The 15,449-nt window shown below is 37.5% G+C and overlaps 1 protein-coding gene across 4 annotated transcripts in view; it reads left to right on the top strand.

The window, feature by feature from the left end:
* The window catches only part of slc12a7a (solute carrier family 12 member 7a), a 30,059-nt gene continuing 14,610 nt past the window's right edge, over positions 1 to 15,449 (top strand). Inside the window, exons 1-9 of one of the 4 annotated variants that reach the window (XM_051867529.1) lie at positions 1 to 381; positions 6,516 to 6,601; positions 6,782 to 6,913; positions 7,093 to 7,239; positions 8,673 to 8,727; positions 8,813 to 8,943; positions 9,145 to 9,374; positions 14,459 to 14,673; positions 14,842 to 15,012. In XM_051867529.1, the coding sequence (XP_051723489.1) occupies positions 258 to 381; positions 6,516 to 6,601; positions 6,782 to 6,913; positions 7,093 to 7,239; positions 8,673 to 8,727; positions 8,813 to 8,943; positions 9,145 to 9,374; positions 14,459 to 14,673; positions 14,842 to 15,012 (1,291 nt within the window). In that variant the 5' untranslated portion in view covers positions 1 to 257. The remainder of the gene's footprint in view (positions 382 to 6,515; positions 6,602 to 6,781; positions 6,914 to 7,092; positions 7,240 to 8,672; positions 8,728 to 8,812; positions 8,944 to 9,144; positions 9,375 to 14,458; positions 14,674 to 14,841; positions 15,013 to 15,449) is intronic. The other 3 variants (XM_051867521.1, XM_051867549.1, XM_051867539.1) reach the window with 3 other exon arrangements.

The following is a 15,449-nucleotide window of genomic DNA, read 5'->3' on the forward strand; positions in this document are numbered from 1 at the left end:
ACAATGAGAAGGCCAGTTAACACAAAACAGGAAGCACCAGCTCTGTGGCAGGACAGAACGGCCCGTCGCCCAGAGGGAGGAGTCGTGTAATGCTCCTTATTTGGTGGAAAGAGATCACATGGGCTGCCGCGTCTGAACAACAGTTGTGAAGAAGTCAAAGAACTTCGAACTCTGCCGAGCCCAGGAGACTTGGGGTGAGACAGAGAGAAAAAAGACTCAAGAAACCAAACAAAACAGAGCACATGGTGTAAGGGAAAATGCCCACCAACTTCACAGTGGTGCCGGTGGAGGACACCCCATTATCAGAGCCAGACTATGATGAACACATACTGAAAGAAGAAGACAAGGAGGAGCCAGACATGGTAGCAGGACCCTACTCAGGTGAGAGTTTTCTGGGGAAAAAAATCCTGCCTAGACATGTGCAAACAGATGAGCAGATTTTTAAATGCTTACTGTTAAAGGCTTGGGGTTTTTTTTTTTCAAACATAAGTGTCTCTGTAAGTGTATCCTCAAATAAAATGTGTGCCATGTTTACTGCCATGTGTTTGTGAAATCATCTCCCCATGGAGTGTAAACAAGTGGCAGTTTCCTGATGCCTTTTTTCTATTTTCCTGTTTCTCTTGTTACTCTGACGTCCTTTAAGTGCTTATCATTAGATAAATTACTACACACTGTTGCACCACTTTTTTGTACATAACAAAAGTGACCTTAAAGCCTGTAGAGGCTCATTTGTAATATTATTCTATTCTGGTTCTTCTGAACTTCTTTATTTTGTGGGTTCCATTCAAAGTGAAAGAGATAGTTCACCCAAAAATGAAAGTACTGTTGTCATTTATTCACCCTCATGATGATCCAAACCTGTATGACTTGTTTTCTGTGGCGCACAAAAAAAAGATATTTTAAAGAATATTGGTAACCTAAAAGTTTTGGTGACCACTGACTTTGATTGCACGGAAGAAAAAAAGAAAGAAAAACAGAAAAAAGTGATACAGGTTTGATGAGGGTGCAAATGATGACAGAATTTAAATAAGCGCTAAATAAGAGTTGTTGTTGTGGTGTTGTATCATTATTTATATAAAAAGTAGTTGTTGTGGTCTGGTGCCAACCACCCATTGGGTGATGCTTCTTTCTTGTCGGTTTTGGGCACACAATTAGAATAGGTGTCATCATTTTAAAGCTTATAGTTATCCATTCACATTCACATAAGAATTGCATAATCCAGATGTTTTCTTTTACGTGTGTTAATGCGTGTACAGGGGCGTGTAGCAGAGCTTGAGGAATTTGTCCTCTTCCTTTAAAATTGGCCTATTTAAAACATTCCATGACAAAAATAAGTTTAATTGTGCTGTTCCCTTTTTGTAATGAAACTGCTTGTGAAAATATCTTCCCGTGGCTGTGAAGGAGTTTTGTATAGATTGCATAATCAGTTGATAATTTAACCCTCATTAACCCTCTAAAGTCTATTGCATCATATTTTTTTATCATATATTTATTTTACTTTATTATTTCTTAGAAAAAAGGTTCAGTGGGTTCTAGACTCATTGTTAAAGAACCTTTTATGCCAAAAAGGCTCTGTATACAGAGCAAATATTTTCAATGATTGCATAACACTTTAATGTTTAATTTCTTATAGGTGATGTAGGCCCGGTTTCACAGACAGGGCTTAGCCTAAGCCAGGATTAGGCCTTAGTTCAATTAGGATATTTAAGTAGCTTTTATAAACGTACACTAGAAAATAACATTACTGGTGTGCATCTTGAGACAAAACAATTGCACTGACATATTTTAAGGTAAGTCAGTACAAGTTGCTTTTAGTTAAATCAGCTCAAACAAGCATTTTAGTCTAGGACTAGCTTAAGCCTTTAATATCTGTCTGCGTTCCCCCTCTCTTCCACTTAGACTGCAGTCACACCTTTTTCATTAAGGGACAAAAGTTGCCCCCTTAAATTGATTTTCCAGTGTATTATTTTTACCTTTATACATACCTTTTTAAAATAAGTAATGTTTTAAATAAAAAAGGTTCATTAGAGAAATATGCAACGATGGTAAAAACAAAGTGATACTTTTAAATATTAAACTAAAACCACCAGTAGGTGGCGGTAAGTCACTGTCTTAGTGAGTGAGTCATCGAGTTATTTATTCATTCATTCAGTAACGAAGCAAGTGGCTGCGTGCGTGTTGCAGTTCTTCTATGGCTTTCGTTGGAACTATTATTTCATTGCAAAATTGAGCAAACAACACTGACAATACTCCCTTTAAAAATGTTTATCACTTAATATTACCCTTTTTTGTTGAACTGTTATATAAAATCAATGTCACATTTGCAATCGTGTGGATAGGCCTATTTGGGGAAAAAAAATTTTGCTCGTATAATTTATCAAAAACATAGCTCACAGAGTTTTTGTATCGAAGAGAGTTTGGGTCATATCGATCTTTATGCACAGCTTGTGTTTATAGGCTATTTGCTCTTCATGCTAGTAAGTGCTAAATCCCCACTTCTACAAAGGTACATTGTCGAGAATGGCAATAATGTAGTGCGATTTGCTAAGACAGCATCTGCACGCAACATACTGTATTTGCACGCTGCTTGTATGGATGCAGTCAGTTTTGACCGCAAAAGATTGGATGTCATGTATTTATGACATTTTGCCTGTTAGATATACGTGCTCGGTTTTAATGTTATTTTAATGTGAGGTAGAATTAAATGAATGGCAAAACGCAGCATTTTGTTCGCGTACCCTCAGTTTGAGAACCACTGCTTTAAAGGGTTAGTTCACCCAAAAAAAAAAAAATAATAATAATGTTGTCATTATTTACTCACCTTCATATCGTTCTAAACCCATAAGACTTTCGTTCATCTTCGGAACACAAATTTAGATTTTTTTTTTTAATAAAATCAGAGAGATTTCCTCCACTGACAGCTACTCAACTTTGACGCTTTAAAAAGTTCATAAAGAGATAGTTAAAACGAATCCATATGAATTGTGCGGTTTAGTCAGAATTTTCTGAATAAGACACAATAGCTTTATACGCTTATTTAATTTTAGTCTTAGCCTCAGCATGACACTAGCACACTTAACTGGAAACACTTCAGGATTTTCGAAGTCGTCATTTGGTTGGTTGAATTCTACAGGATGTCCGGGAGACACGTGTGTCACGTTCTTTAACGGTACGCCTGGAAACAAATGCTGGGACGCCAAACCCCCTCGTGGAAGAAGAACTGTGACAATGAGCGCTTACCAGGAAAAACTAAACACTGGATTTTCAAAAGTATGTAAAATTTGCGGCTCCTGTTGCAGTAAACTTGCACAATATTCTTAAATTAATAATTTATTAGATGCTCGCCGGGACATTGACTTTACATTTCACACCCCTAAACATGACATGGAACAAAATGAACTGTGATTGGTTGTGTTACATGTCAGTCAAACGTCATCTTGGGCGGTCCTTGGCCAATGAAAGCTGTGATAGTGTCCAGAAGTTCTCCCGTCAGTCTGAAGTTCTGGCTACGCGAGACTAATTTAATTTAGGCTTTTAATCAAATATATACATTAATCAACGCACACATCAGCTATGGTAAATAGAAGCTTAAGCATGTTTGCTTGACGTGCAAGAACCATTGAGGTTCATTCTTGTGTGTTACTCGACACCTTTGAGCTTCCGCAAGAACCAATGAGGTTTGTTCTCATGCATCAAGCAAGTACACTTGAGCTTCTGTTTATGTTCGTTGATCATTGTTTATATGTGAATAAAAGCCTAAATTCAGTCTGTTTTGGACTAAAAATTTAGACTAAACCGCTCAATTCATATGGATTAGTTTTATGATCTCTTTCTTAAAAGTTTTTCATTTTCGAAGAATCAAAGTGGTAGTTGCATAGTCTGTCAATGGAGGGACAGAAATCTCTCAGATTTCATTAAATATCTTCATTTGTGTTCCGAAGATGAACAAAAGTCCTACAGGCTTGGGTGAACTAACCCTTTAAGGTTCTAGAAATTTTTCTTCTAAGGCCCCATTTACACTATTGCGTTTTCGTTTAAAAAGCATAAGTTTTGCTATGGTTACGCCTGTAGTTTACACTACGTCTGCGTTTTTGATCCTCAAAAACGTAGACTTTTGAAAACGCTGCAGACCCCGTTTTAAAACAGACGCTGTTTTAAAGCGAAAACACACTAGTGTAAACAGGGCCTAAGAGTGCAGTACATGAATTTCTAAGGCCTATAAATCATCTGCAATGACAGAATGTTGCTGAAAAACCTGCTGTACACAATCTTCTACATGCCTGCTGCCCTCTAATTCATAGTTTACACTTTTTAGTGAGTAAAAGGCCTTTTAACACAATAGTAAAAATGTTCACCAGGTCATCTTTTTGCTGTGAAATCTCCTGACAATTCAGCTTTGCCATCACAGGGGGGAAAAAAACACATTTACTTAACAGCTATTTTAAATTGTAACATTATTTCACAACATGACAGTTTTCACTTTATTGATCAAAATACGTGGAGTCTTGTTGGGCATAAGAGACTTCTTTCAAAAACATTTAATAATTTTATCCGACCCCAAACTTTTGAACTGTAGTGTATACCCTGTATTGTTTTTAAAACTGGCTTGGCTGAATCTGTTATTCGGGTAATTCAGATCTTGATAAAAAACTATGAGTTTTTCCAAAACATCACAAAATAGTCCCTTTTGGGATTTCATCATTTATATACAAAATTAGCTGCGCACAAGATTGTAAACACAACTTACAAGCCAAACGGAAGGAATTCTCAGGAAAAGGATGTTTCTGAAGCCTTGAAAGCCTTTTATGAACCTACGCTATTATTGTCCTGTTCTCACTGTGGAAATACACGTGAAATTAGATCAATGGCAGCACAGGTCTGGGAAATAGATATTTCCCAAGTTTTCTTTTTTTAAAATCTGATTTCTTATAAACTACTTAATATCAATATTTTATACAGCTTGTTTTAATATATATAATTATTTAAATGTTCATTAATCAGTTCTTTAAATGTTGAGACACTTGAGACTTAAGACTCTTTCCTCTCATTCCACAAATATTTCTGTAATTGCACTAGCATGCCAATAAACTAGATTTTAAGGTTTCTTTTTCATTCAGCTGACTAACTGTTTTTTTAACTGAAAACCCCCTCCCCTACTCAAGTTGATCAGAAGTTATTTAAGACTTGCGCTCAGTGCTGCCAGTCAATGATCCTGTAATGAGGGTTAAAGAAACACAGGACCCAAATCAGTCTGATGTTGTTATTGAACCTCAGAAAGGACAAAACAAACTGGAGGGCAGGGAGAGGCTTATATCACCTACACACAGCATGTACTGGAGCCAAAAAAATAGCAAAGAAGATAGAGAGTGCGAGACAATAGATACGAGAAGTACAAGACTTGGACAACTGCGGGAATACAGACACAGACTGATCCCACTCAGATAGACCAACGTCCCTCTTGACAAAACTAAGGAGTTTGTCAACAGTGCATCGAAATGAGATTAGCTGCAGTAGTGCGGTTCAAAAGATAGCATTGCATCAGAGGAGACTGTACAGGATTTTGCAGGGCATAGTGTCTCGTCTTTTAATCAAACAAGAGACAAGGTAAAAAGGTTCTCACTAGTCCATCAGACACATTCACGCCCTCTCAGCATGGAGTGTGAATCAGATTTGAATGCAGAGACATTAGGTGAGTTTAAATCTCATTGATATGGATCATGAAATTATCATTACAATGGCAAGAGTAAGATTACAATTTTAAATAAACTTGGCATTAGTGTTTTGATGAGCATTTGGAATTTTATTTAGTGGAAAATCGTTTTACTTTTCTTTTTACTGCCACAATATGTTTCAGGGAGAGGTATTCACATGTGTGGTAGATATGTACAGCTCACAAATTTGCTGTTGTGGGAGTTTAAAAAGATATAAACAGATTAAAACATTGAAAGAGTTCTACGTGATTATACAGTTGTTAAACACATTAGGAGAAGAAGGTTGAGGAGTACGCAGGTTGAGTGTCTTCTGGATATGGATGGACAAAAATAATCTGGATGATCTGTTTGTATTTTACCTATTTTATTTGAAATATATGTCTTTCCAGTGTATTTACCGTATAAATGAAAGGTTTTGATAACAGAAAGGTTATGTGGAAAAGTTTTGTAATGTTTTTCCAAGACAAGAATAAACATGTCTTGTCAAATACAGTTAACGCTTTTAGTTTTATTGTTTTTTTGTTTTTTTCAAACATTTTAGTACACTTATTGTTTTCATCTGTCATGCATCTCCTTGAAGTGAGGTATGTGTTTATGTCAGTTTGGAATGACTTGAAAGTCTGGTATTGTGATCAGTTAGAGTATGATGCCCAGTTTTTCATGGTAACCAAGTCAGCAAGTGCATTCTGCCTATAATGTTTTAAAATCTCTTCTGCGATTACGCTAGTGTTGTAGCATGTTACAGCCTTTACTCTGAAAATCAACCTCTCTCTAAACTAAAATATGTTTTCTGTCATTTGCCAGGTGAGGAGACCCCCAGAGAAACCAGCTCTTTAATCAGTACAGATCATGATGACAGCATCTACGGCAAGAATATGGCTCTTTATGAGGTAACAAATTGCTTGAAACCCATACACCTCTCATTCTTGTGCATCAGCTATCACCGTAGGAGCACTTTATTTTCAAATGAAATACTTCAACTTATGAGATTCTTTTATATTTTGTCACTAAGTTACAACACAGTGCTGTATGTATTAAACTACTTATCTCCTCCATATCTTTTCTCACAGGACGAGATGGACAGCACTCCGATGGTGTCATCCCTCCTCAACAAACTGGCCAACTACACCAACATAACCCAGGGGGTCATCGAGCATGAGGAGGCTGAGAGTGAGGATGGGATACAGAGAGTCGCCGTAAAGGTGAGTCTCCAACCAGACTCACACTGAGATGACTATAGGAGACTTATAAACACACAGTGAATTCACAGCTTCAACAAACATTTCCTGGAACCTCGGTTTGTCCTACATAGCTTAAATGTTTTATTTTGTGTGTCAATCTATCTTAAATGCTTTTGCTTTGTGTGTCAATCTGTTTGAAGGGCCCTCAGATGGGCACATTCATAGGAGTGTTCCTGCCCTGCATGCAGAACATTCTGGGTGTGATTCTGTTCCTGCGGCTCACGTGGATAGTGGGTACCGCCGGAATCATGGAGGCCCTCGCTGTTGTCTTTATGTGCTGTTCTTGCGTGAGTTTTTCCAATTAACAATTTAAAAGATCTTTTTTTTGGACTCATTAATCTGGTTTACTTAGAAAAGGAGTTTTCAAAGTGTGGGACGGACCTCCCGCGAGGGCACGTCAGGGGAGGCGCAGAGAAGTAGGGCTATACATCCTGGAGACAAATGTCAATTGATGGCTGTACGTAAATGTATCCACGCAGCGCAGGACTGCTTAAAGTTATTGGCACGTTAGATATATAAAGAAATGAATGAGAAAAATAGCGGAATGTGCTTGATAAGTTATTAAAAGCGCAAGAGAACTAAATTCGCTGCTCACACCCGAAGCATGCGCACAGAAAGCTGCCTCTCAGACAACGTGCAATTTGAGTTCTGTGGCCTAAGTACACACACTTATGTTTCAAAATGCCCATCTTGGCAAATAATCAAGCTAACACATTTACTGCCCAGCTCAAAGCCTGATGTTGGGTTTTTAAAAATGAAAACTAACATGACAATGATAAACTGAAACTAATTTTATAAAATAAAAACTATCACAAATTAATTTCATTTATTTTCTGTATATGCCTGGTATGCTATAAAACTTATTTCGCAAATAAATCGCAACTCGTCTGCATTAAAGCTACACTATGTAACTTTTTATAAAAATGAACAAAATGTTATTAATGAGAGTGTAAAAAAATGTCTTTGCACAAATATAATTTGATAAACCTATAATGATTTATAATTATATTTATATTTATATTTAAGTAAAACAATGGGTCTCATTATTTCGTATTTGTGCACACAAATACACACAACTTCTCACAGAAAATATCCGCCTAATTCACAACACACGCTTACACACATAAATTTGTTCTTAGTCTCGTTCTAATATTAGTGAATATTCTAGTTAGTGAGTATTCTAAATGTGCGGCCGCATGCATGAAGTTAGTCATTTGCATAAAACACGCCCAAACGTTCTCCACTTTTTGCGTAGGCCCTACGTGTGGTTTCAGTTGGTATTACATTTTTTCATAAATTTAGAATAAATTTTAGTACAAAAAGATTTGGTTAATGATTTTTTCATGAAAACATTTCACACACAAATTTGTGCGTACACATACTTAATGAATGCGTCCCAATGTTCTTCTACAAGATGAAATTTTGTTTTTTTTTAACTGCCAAGTTAAAAGTTACATAAGATAGCAATAACATTAGACCATGCTGAAAAATTAACTTACATTAAAACTTAACATTAGCCCTAAAATACTAAAATTTAAATAAAAACTAAATCTGAAACTAGAAAGCTCTGAAATAAACTGACAATAATAGAATGAATCCTAACAAAATTTAAATTAAATTGTGAGTAAAATAGAAATAACTAGGCCTAAATTTAAAATTATAATTACCCTGCAAGCATATATAGGTTTTGTTTTACATCATTCTTTTTCTTCATCCATAGACCATGCTGACTGCAATTTCAATGAGTGCCATTGCGACTAATGGTGTAGTGCCTGGTATGATTTCAATCTGTTATGTCACACTTACATTATTTTTATTTTCTCCATATTTGTTTTTAAGTCAACTTCTCTTTCCATTCAGCTGGTGGCTCATACTACATGATCTCCAGAGCATTAGGCCCAGAGTTTGGAGGAGCAGTGGGTTTGTGTTTCTACCTGGGCACCACATTTGCAGGTTCTATGTACATACTAGGAACCATGGAAATATTTTTGGTGAGTCAAAACTTGGACCAACACTAATATTTTCTTGTAAGCCAATACATACTCGTTCTGCACTTGTTCAGCTAACTCGAGTCAGCAGATTCTATCAACTTACACTTTCATTGCCCTAGTCCCATGAGCTCAAAAATCAGATTAATTTACGCACCCTTAGTAAACCTTTCTCTCTCTCTTTCCTTTTATACCCTGCTACAGACATACATCATGCCCACTGCAACTGTGTTTAATGCAGAAGAGCCAACTGGGATGCAAAATAACATGCGTATTTATGGCACATGCTGTTTAGCTATCATGACCCTGGTAGTGTTTGTTGGAGTGAAATATGTCAACAAGCTGGCCTTGATCTTCCTGTCCTGTGTGGTGCTGTCAATTATGGCCATTTACGCAGGCGTCATCCAAAGCGCATTCAAGCCTTCTAATTTTCAGTGAGTAATGCTGTGATTTTTATGTGGACATTTTCCACAAGCATGGAAAACATTATCTCCCCAGGTTCAAGGACAAGGCTTAAGCCTAGTCCCAGACTAAAATGGATGCTTGAGCTGTTTTAACTGAAAGCAACTTGCATTGACACATCTTAAAATATGTCAGTTTTGTCTCAAGATGCACACCAGTAATGTTTTTTAGGGTACGTTTATAAAAACTACTTAAATGTCCAAATTGAACAAAGGCCTAATCCTGGTTTAATCTAAAGCCCTGTCTGTGAAACCACCAGGCCTATGCTGCCTTCAAGTACAAATTAAAGGGATAGTTCACCCAAAAATGAAAATTTGATGTTTATCTGCTTACCCCCAGGGCATCCAAGATGTAGGTGACTTTGTTTCTTCAGTAGAACACAAATGATGATTTTTTTTAACTCCAACCGTTGCGGTCTGTCAGTCGTATAATGCATGTCAATGGGAACTCCATCTATAATCTAGTCATAAAAACATGCACAGACAAATCCAAATTATACCCTGTGGCTCGTGATGACACATTGATGTCCTAAGACACAAAACGATTGGTTTGTGCGAGAAACCAAACAGTATTTATATCTTTTTTCTTTTACCTCTAATACACCTTGAGCATCCGGTTGGTGAGGTCTAAAAACGCGCTCTGATGACGGAAGTGATCTCTTGCGTGTATATGTCAATGAGTGCAAGCGATCACTTCTTGCATCAGAGTGCATTCAGACCTCACACACCGGATGCCGTCCCAAACCGATCGTTTCGTGTCTTAGGACATCAATGTGTCGTCACGAGCCGCAGGGTTTAATTTGGATTTGTCTGTGCATGTTTTTTTTACTCTCATAGATGGAGTTCCCATTGGCGTGCATTATACGACTGACAGACCGCAACGGTTGGGAGTTAAAAATCATCATTTGTGTTCTACTGAAGAAACAAAGTCACCTACATCTTGGATGCCCTGGGGGTAAGCAGATAAACATCAAATTTTCATTTTTGGGCAAACTATCCCTTTAAGATGTCTCACATTCAAGTCGGAAACATCACATAGAAATAGAAACAAAACATTAGCTATATAGAAATAGAAACAAAATAATTATATCGTGAACAATAAACCCAAATAATAACTACTACATCTGATTTCAAAATAATGAAAAATATCCATTTCTATCATTTATGGTATCACAAATAAATGTGAAGCAAATGGTGAAAGCTGAGTAATTAACACCATTTGCTATATACAGTGGGTACGGAAAGTATTCAGACCCCCTAAAATTTTTCACTCTTTGTTATATTGCAGCCATTTGCTAAAATCATTTAAGTTCATTTTTTTTCCCTTATTAATGTACACACAGCACCCCATATTGACAGAAAAACACAGAATTGTTGACATTTTTGCAGATTTATTAAAAAAGAAAAACTGAAATATCACATGGTCCTAAGTACTCAGACCCTTTGCTGTGACACTCATATATTTAACTCAGGTGCTGTCCATTTCTTCTGATCATCCTTGAGATGGATCTACACCTTCATTTGAGTCCAGCTGTGTTTGATTATACTGATTGGACTTGATTAGGAAAGCCACACACCTGTCTATATAAGACCTTACAGCTCACAGTGCATGTCAGAGCAAATGAGAATCATGAGGTCAAAGGAACTGCCTGAAGAGCTCAGAGACAGAATTGTGGCAAGGCACAGATCTGGCCAAGGTTACAAAAAAATTTCTGCTGCACTTAAGATTCCTAAGAGCACAGTGGCCTCCATAATCCTTAAATGGAAGACGTTTGGGACGACCAGAACCCTTCCTAGAGCTGGCCGTCCGGCCAAACTGAGCTATCGGGGGAGAAGAGCCTTGGTGAGAGAGGTAAAGAAGAACCCAAAGATCACTGTGGCTGAGCTCCAGAGATGCAGTCGGGAGATGGGAGAAAGTTGTAGAAAGTCAACCGTCACTGCAGCCCTCCACCAGTCGGGGCTTTATGGCAGAGTGGCCCGATGGAAGCCTCTCCTCAGTGCAAGACACATGAAAGCCCGCATGGAGTTTGCTAAAGATGGTGAGAAATAAGATTCTCTGGTCTGATGAGACCAAGATACAACAACTTTTTGGCCTTAATTCTAAGCGGTATGTGTAGAGAAAACCAGGCACTGCTCATCACCTGTCCAATACAGTCCCAACAGTGAAGCATGGTGGTGGCAGCATCATGCTGTGGGGGTGTTTTTCAGCTGCAGGGACAGGACGACTGGTTGCAATCGAGGGAAAGATGAATGCGGCCAAGTACAGGGATATCCTGGATGAAAACCTTCTCCAGAGTGCTCAGAACCTCAGACTGGGCCGAAGGTTTACCTTCCAACAAGACAATGACCCTAAGCACACAGCTAAAATAATGAAGGAGTGGCTTCACAACAACTCTGTGACTGTTCTTGAATGGCCCAGCCAGAGCCCTGACTTAAACCCAATTGAGCATCTCTGGAGAGACCTAAAAATGGCTGTCCACCAACGTTTACCATCCAACCTGACAGAACTGGAGAGGATCTGCAAGGAGGAATGGCAGAGGATCCCCAAATCCAGGTGTGAAAAACTTGTTGCATCTTTCCCAAAAAGACTCATGACTGTATTAGATCAAAAGGGTGCTTCTACTAAATACTGAGCAAAGGGTCTGAATACTTAGGACCATGTGATATTTCAGTTTTTTTTTTTAATAAATCTGCAAAAATGTCAACAATTCTGTGTTTTTCTGTCAATATGGGGTGCTGTGTGTACATTAATGAGGGGAAAAAAATGAACTTAAATGATTTTAGCAAATGGCTGCAATATAACAAAGAGTGAAAAATTTTAGGGGGTCTGAATACTTTCCGTACCCACTGTACTTGCTTTCCGCTCAATCAGCTCTCTCTTTATGATATTATGAATCTTATAGATTAGTGTTTCCGTCAGGTTTCAAATCGACACGCTCATTCCAACGCTCATCCCAACTTCCAAAGAGGACCAACTTGGCAACTCGTGCTTCATCTAGAATTCAGAGTTTACCGCTTGAAATACGCTTTGTTTGGTCATTAATATGCTTCAATATTTATGACTTCACTTGTAGGACACATTTATGGAAGCACTGAGACGCGGTGCAACCGGGCGCAACAGTCAAAGACGTACATCTGTCTAGCACATATTTTACATAGTAAAAAAAAAAAAACGGTTGCACAGTGGAACGCAAAATCGTTATGTTGTGTCCTGGTCCTAAGTAACCAATGAGACGTAACCTATGGAAGCCCGTTTCCGCCACAGTAAAGTAAAAAAAATATGATTCTTTAAGTCATAATATTGAGAAACTTTCTCATAATAATGACTTACTATGTCATAATAACGAGAAACTTTCTCATAATTATGACTTAGTATCTCATAATAATGAGAAACTTTCTCGTAATAATGACTTAGTTTCTCATAATAACGAGAAACTTTCTCGTAATAATGAGAAACTTTCTCGTTAATTTTGACTTAGTATCTCATAATAATGAGAAACTTTCTTATAATAATGACTTAGTTTCTCATAATAATGAGAAACTTTCTCGTAATGACTTAGTTTCTCATAACAACGAGAAACTTTCTCGTAATAATGAGAAACTTTCTCATAATTATGACTTAGTTTCTCATAATAACGAGAAACTTTCTCATAATGAGAAACTTCTACGCATGCGCAGAGCAGCGGAGCAGAAGGGCGTGGCACGCTAGCAACATCCGCTGGTCAAAGTCTCGTAAATGCGAGAACAGCAAACATGGCACGTTATGCAAAACAGTTGTTTTCGTTAAAGTAATCTACAAAGTGCAGTCTATATATAGTATCATTAAATAACATCAGTTATTATAAATTATAAGTATATCTTCATTACTTTTCCATGCGCACGAGAAGTTGGAACGCAAAGTGGTTTCCGTGGTAACGGTGGAAACTGTTGCATGAACGCAACGGCTTACAAAACTATCAGATTAACGAAGGAATATGACATGTATTCGTTAAGTTTAAGTGCAACGTCTTCATAAAATGTGTGGGTTTATGTGTTAACGTTAACACGTATTTCGCGGATGAGCCTAGACTATTTGATGTGCAGGTTTGCCTAGACAAGGCGCTGGAAAGCTTTTCTAATATAAACCGGGTCCTAAAGCATGAATAAACGACTATATCCCGTCTCATAGGCTACTGATAATTTATCAATAATGTTATTTATTTAATGATATTATAGATTACACTTTTGCAGAACGTGCCATGGTTGCGGAGTTATCGCATTTGACCAGCGGATGTCGCTATCGTGTCGCTGCTCCGCTGCTTTGCGCATGCGTAGAAGTTTCTCATTATTATGAGCAACTAAGTCATAATTACGAGAAAGTTTCTCATTATTATGAGAAATTAAGTCATAATTACGAGAAAGTTTCTCATTATTATGAGATACTAAGTTATTATTCGGAGAGACTTTCTCAATATAATGAGATACTAAGTCATAATTATGAGAAAGTTTCTCATTATTATGACTTACAGAATTATATTTTTTTACTCAATTGTGGCGGAAACGGGCTTCCATAGTAACCAATGCAACGCAATTAATCACAAAACAGCCAATCAGAACAGTACTCGTCGTTTGCTCGCGCTCTCTCGTGCGGGAATCTCACAGCTGCTGAAGAGCGTAAAAAAAGACTAAAAACATTTACCTCGTATTCTCGTGGCGTCCGTTTGACTGGACGGCAGGCCTTTAGGGGTTTCCTTGTGGAACTTGAGAAATTTGTCAAATCATATCCGATTCTAAACTTCAACAATAATTTTATCCACGACACGTCCATGTTTGATGTTGTCATACGGTCAGTATGGGCGCCTGGGCGGGGCTACCTGGCGTGATGTCACAACAAAAGTGCTGACACTGCTGAGGTTTTCTCTGCTTGTTTGTTTGTTTTAGATGCCTGTGCTTTATAGCATTTGATTGAAATATGATAAAGATGTTTATAATTTTAAGATAGCCTATATCAGATGTTATGGAGCGTGTTTAATTTGAACACAATTAACCTATATTTATGGTCTCTTGTGCATCAACAGAATCTGTCTGCTAGGCAACCGCACCTTGCAAAATTCTAAGTTTGACAAGTGTCTAAAGACGGAGGTCATCGACAATGTAACCCACCCCACCCAACTGTGGAAACTTTTTTGCGAAGGTGACTTCAATGGAAATGCAACATGTGATGAGTACTTCACCCATAACAATTTGACAGAGATTGAGGCTGTTCCTGGCTTGCTCAGCGGGGTCATATCAGGTGAATTGTCAAATAAAATTACACAGCAAACTATACACATCTTATTTAACTCAAACAAAGTCTTAAACTGGTCTTAAAATCTTAAAATGCATTTTCACAAACATAAGACTTCAGTTTAAGTAACTAATCAAGTGTTATTTGCTAAGTATTAATGTTTCTCCTTTCTAGATAACATGTGGGGACACTATGGACAATACAGGGCGGTAGTGGAGAAGAAGGGACAGAGTTCAGAACGGGTTTCAGATAACACGGACAAGGATATTTCAATGCCTTATGTCTTCAATGACATTGCCACCTTCTTCACCCTTCTGGTTGGAATCTACTTCCCCTCGGTGACAGGTATAGTTTTCTAAAAAAGAAATAGAAAACGTAAATGTCTTTTATTTACTCACCTTCACCATGTCATTCCAAACCCGTATGACTTTCTCTCTTCTGTAGAAAGGTGGATTTTTGTAGCATTGGCCATTTTCAATATAATGTAGATGAATGTGGACTGGGAATTTCCATTTCCAAAATGACAAAAAGCTCCATAATAGTGGTGCACACAGATCTTTTCTATAAATCAGTTCAGTTGACTTGATTCATGAATTCAACAAGTTATATGGTCACATGGAGCATGGAAGTGACCAGAAGCCTACATGACTCAAAATTCTTTTGTTACACATGGAAAAAAGAAAGTAATGCATGTTTGAATGATGGATTTTCATTTTGGGGTTATTTTTGATCTAATACATGTTTTTATATGCATAAAAATATCTTAAATGTGTTATGTTCAT

Source organism: Ctenopharyngodon idella, chromosome 2 (assembly GCF_019924925.1).
Source record: "Ctenopharyngodon idella isolate HZGC_01 chromosome 2, HZGC01, whole genome shotgun sequence".
NCBI lineage: Eukaryota > Metazoa > Chordata > Actinopteri > Cypriniformes > Xenocyprididae > Ctenopharyngodon > Ctenopharyngodon idella.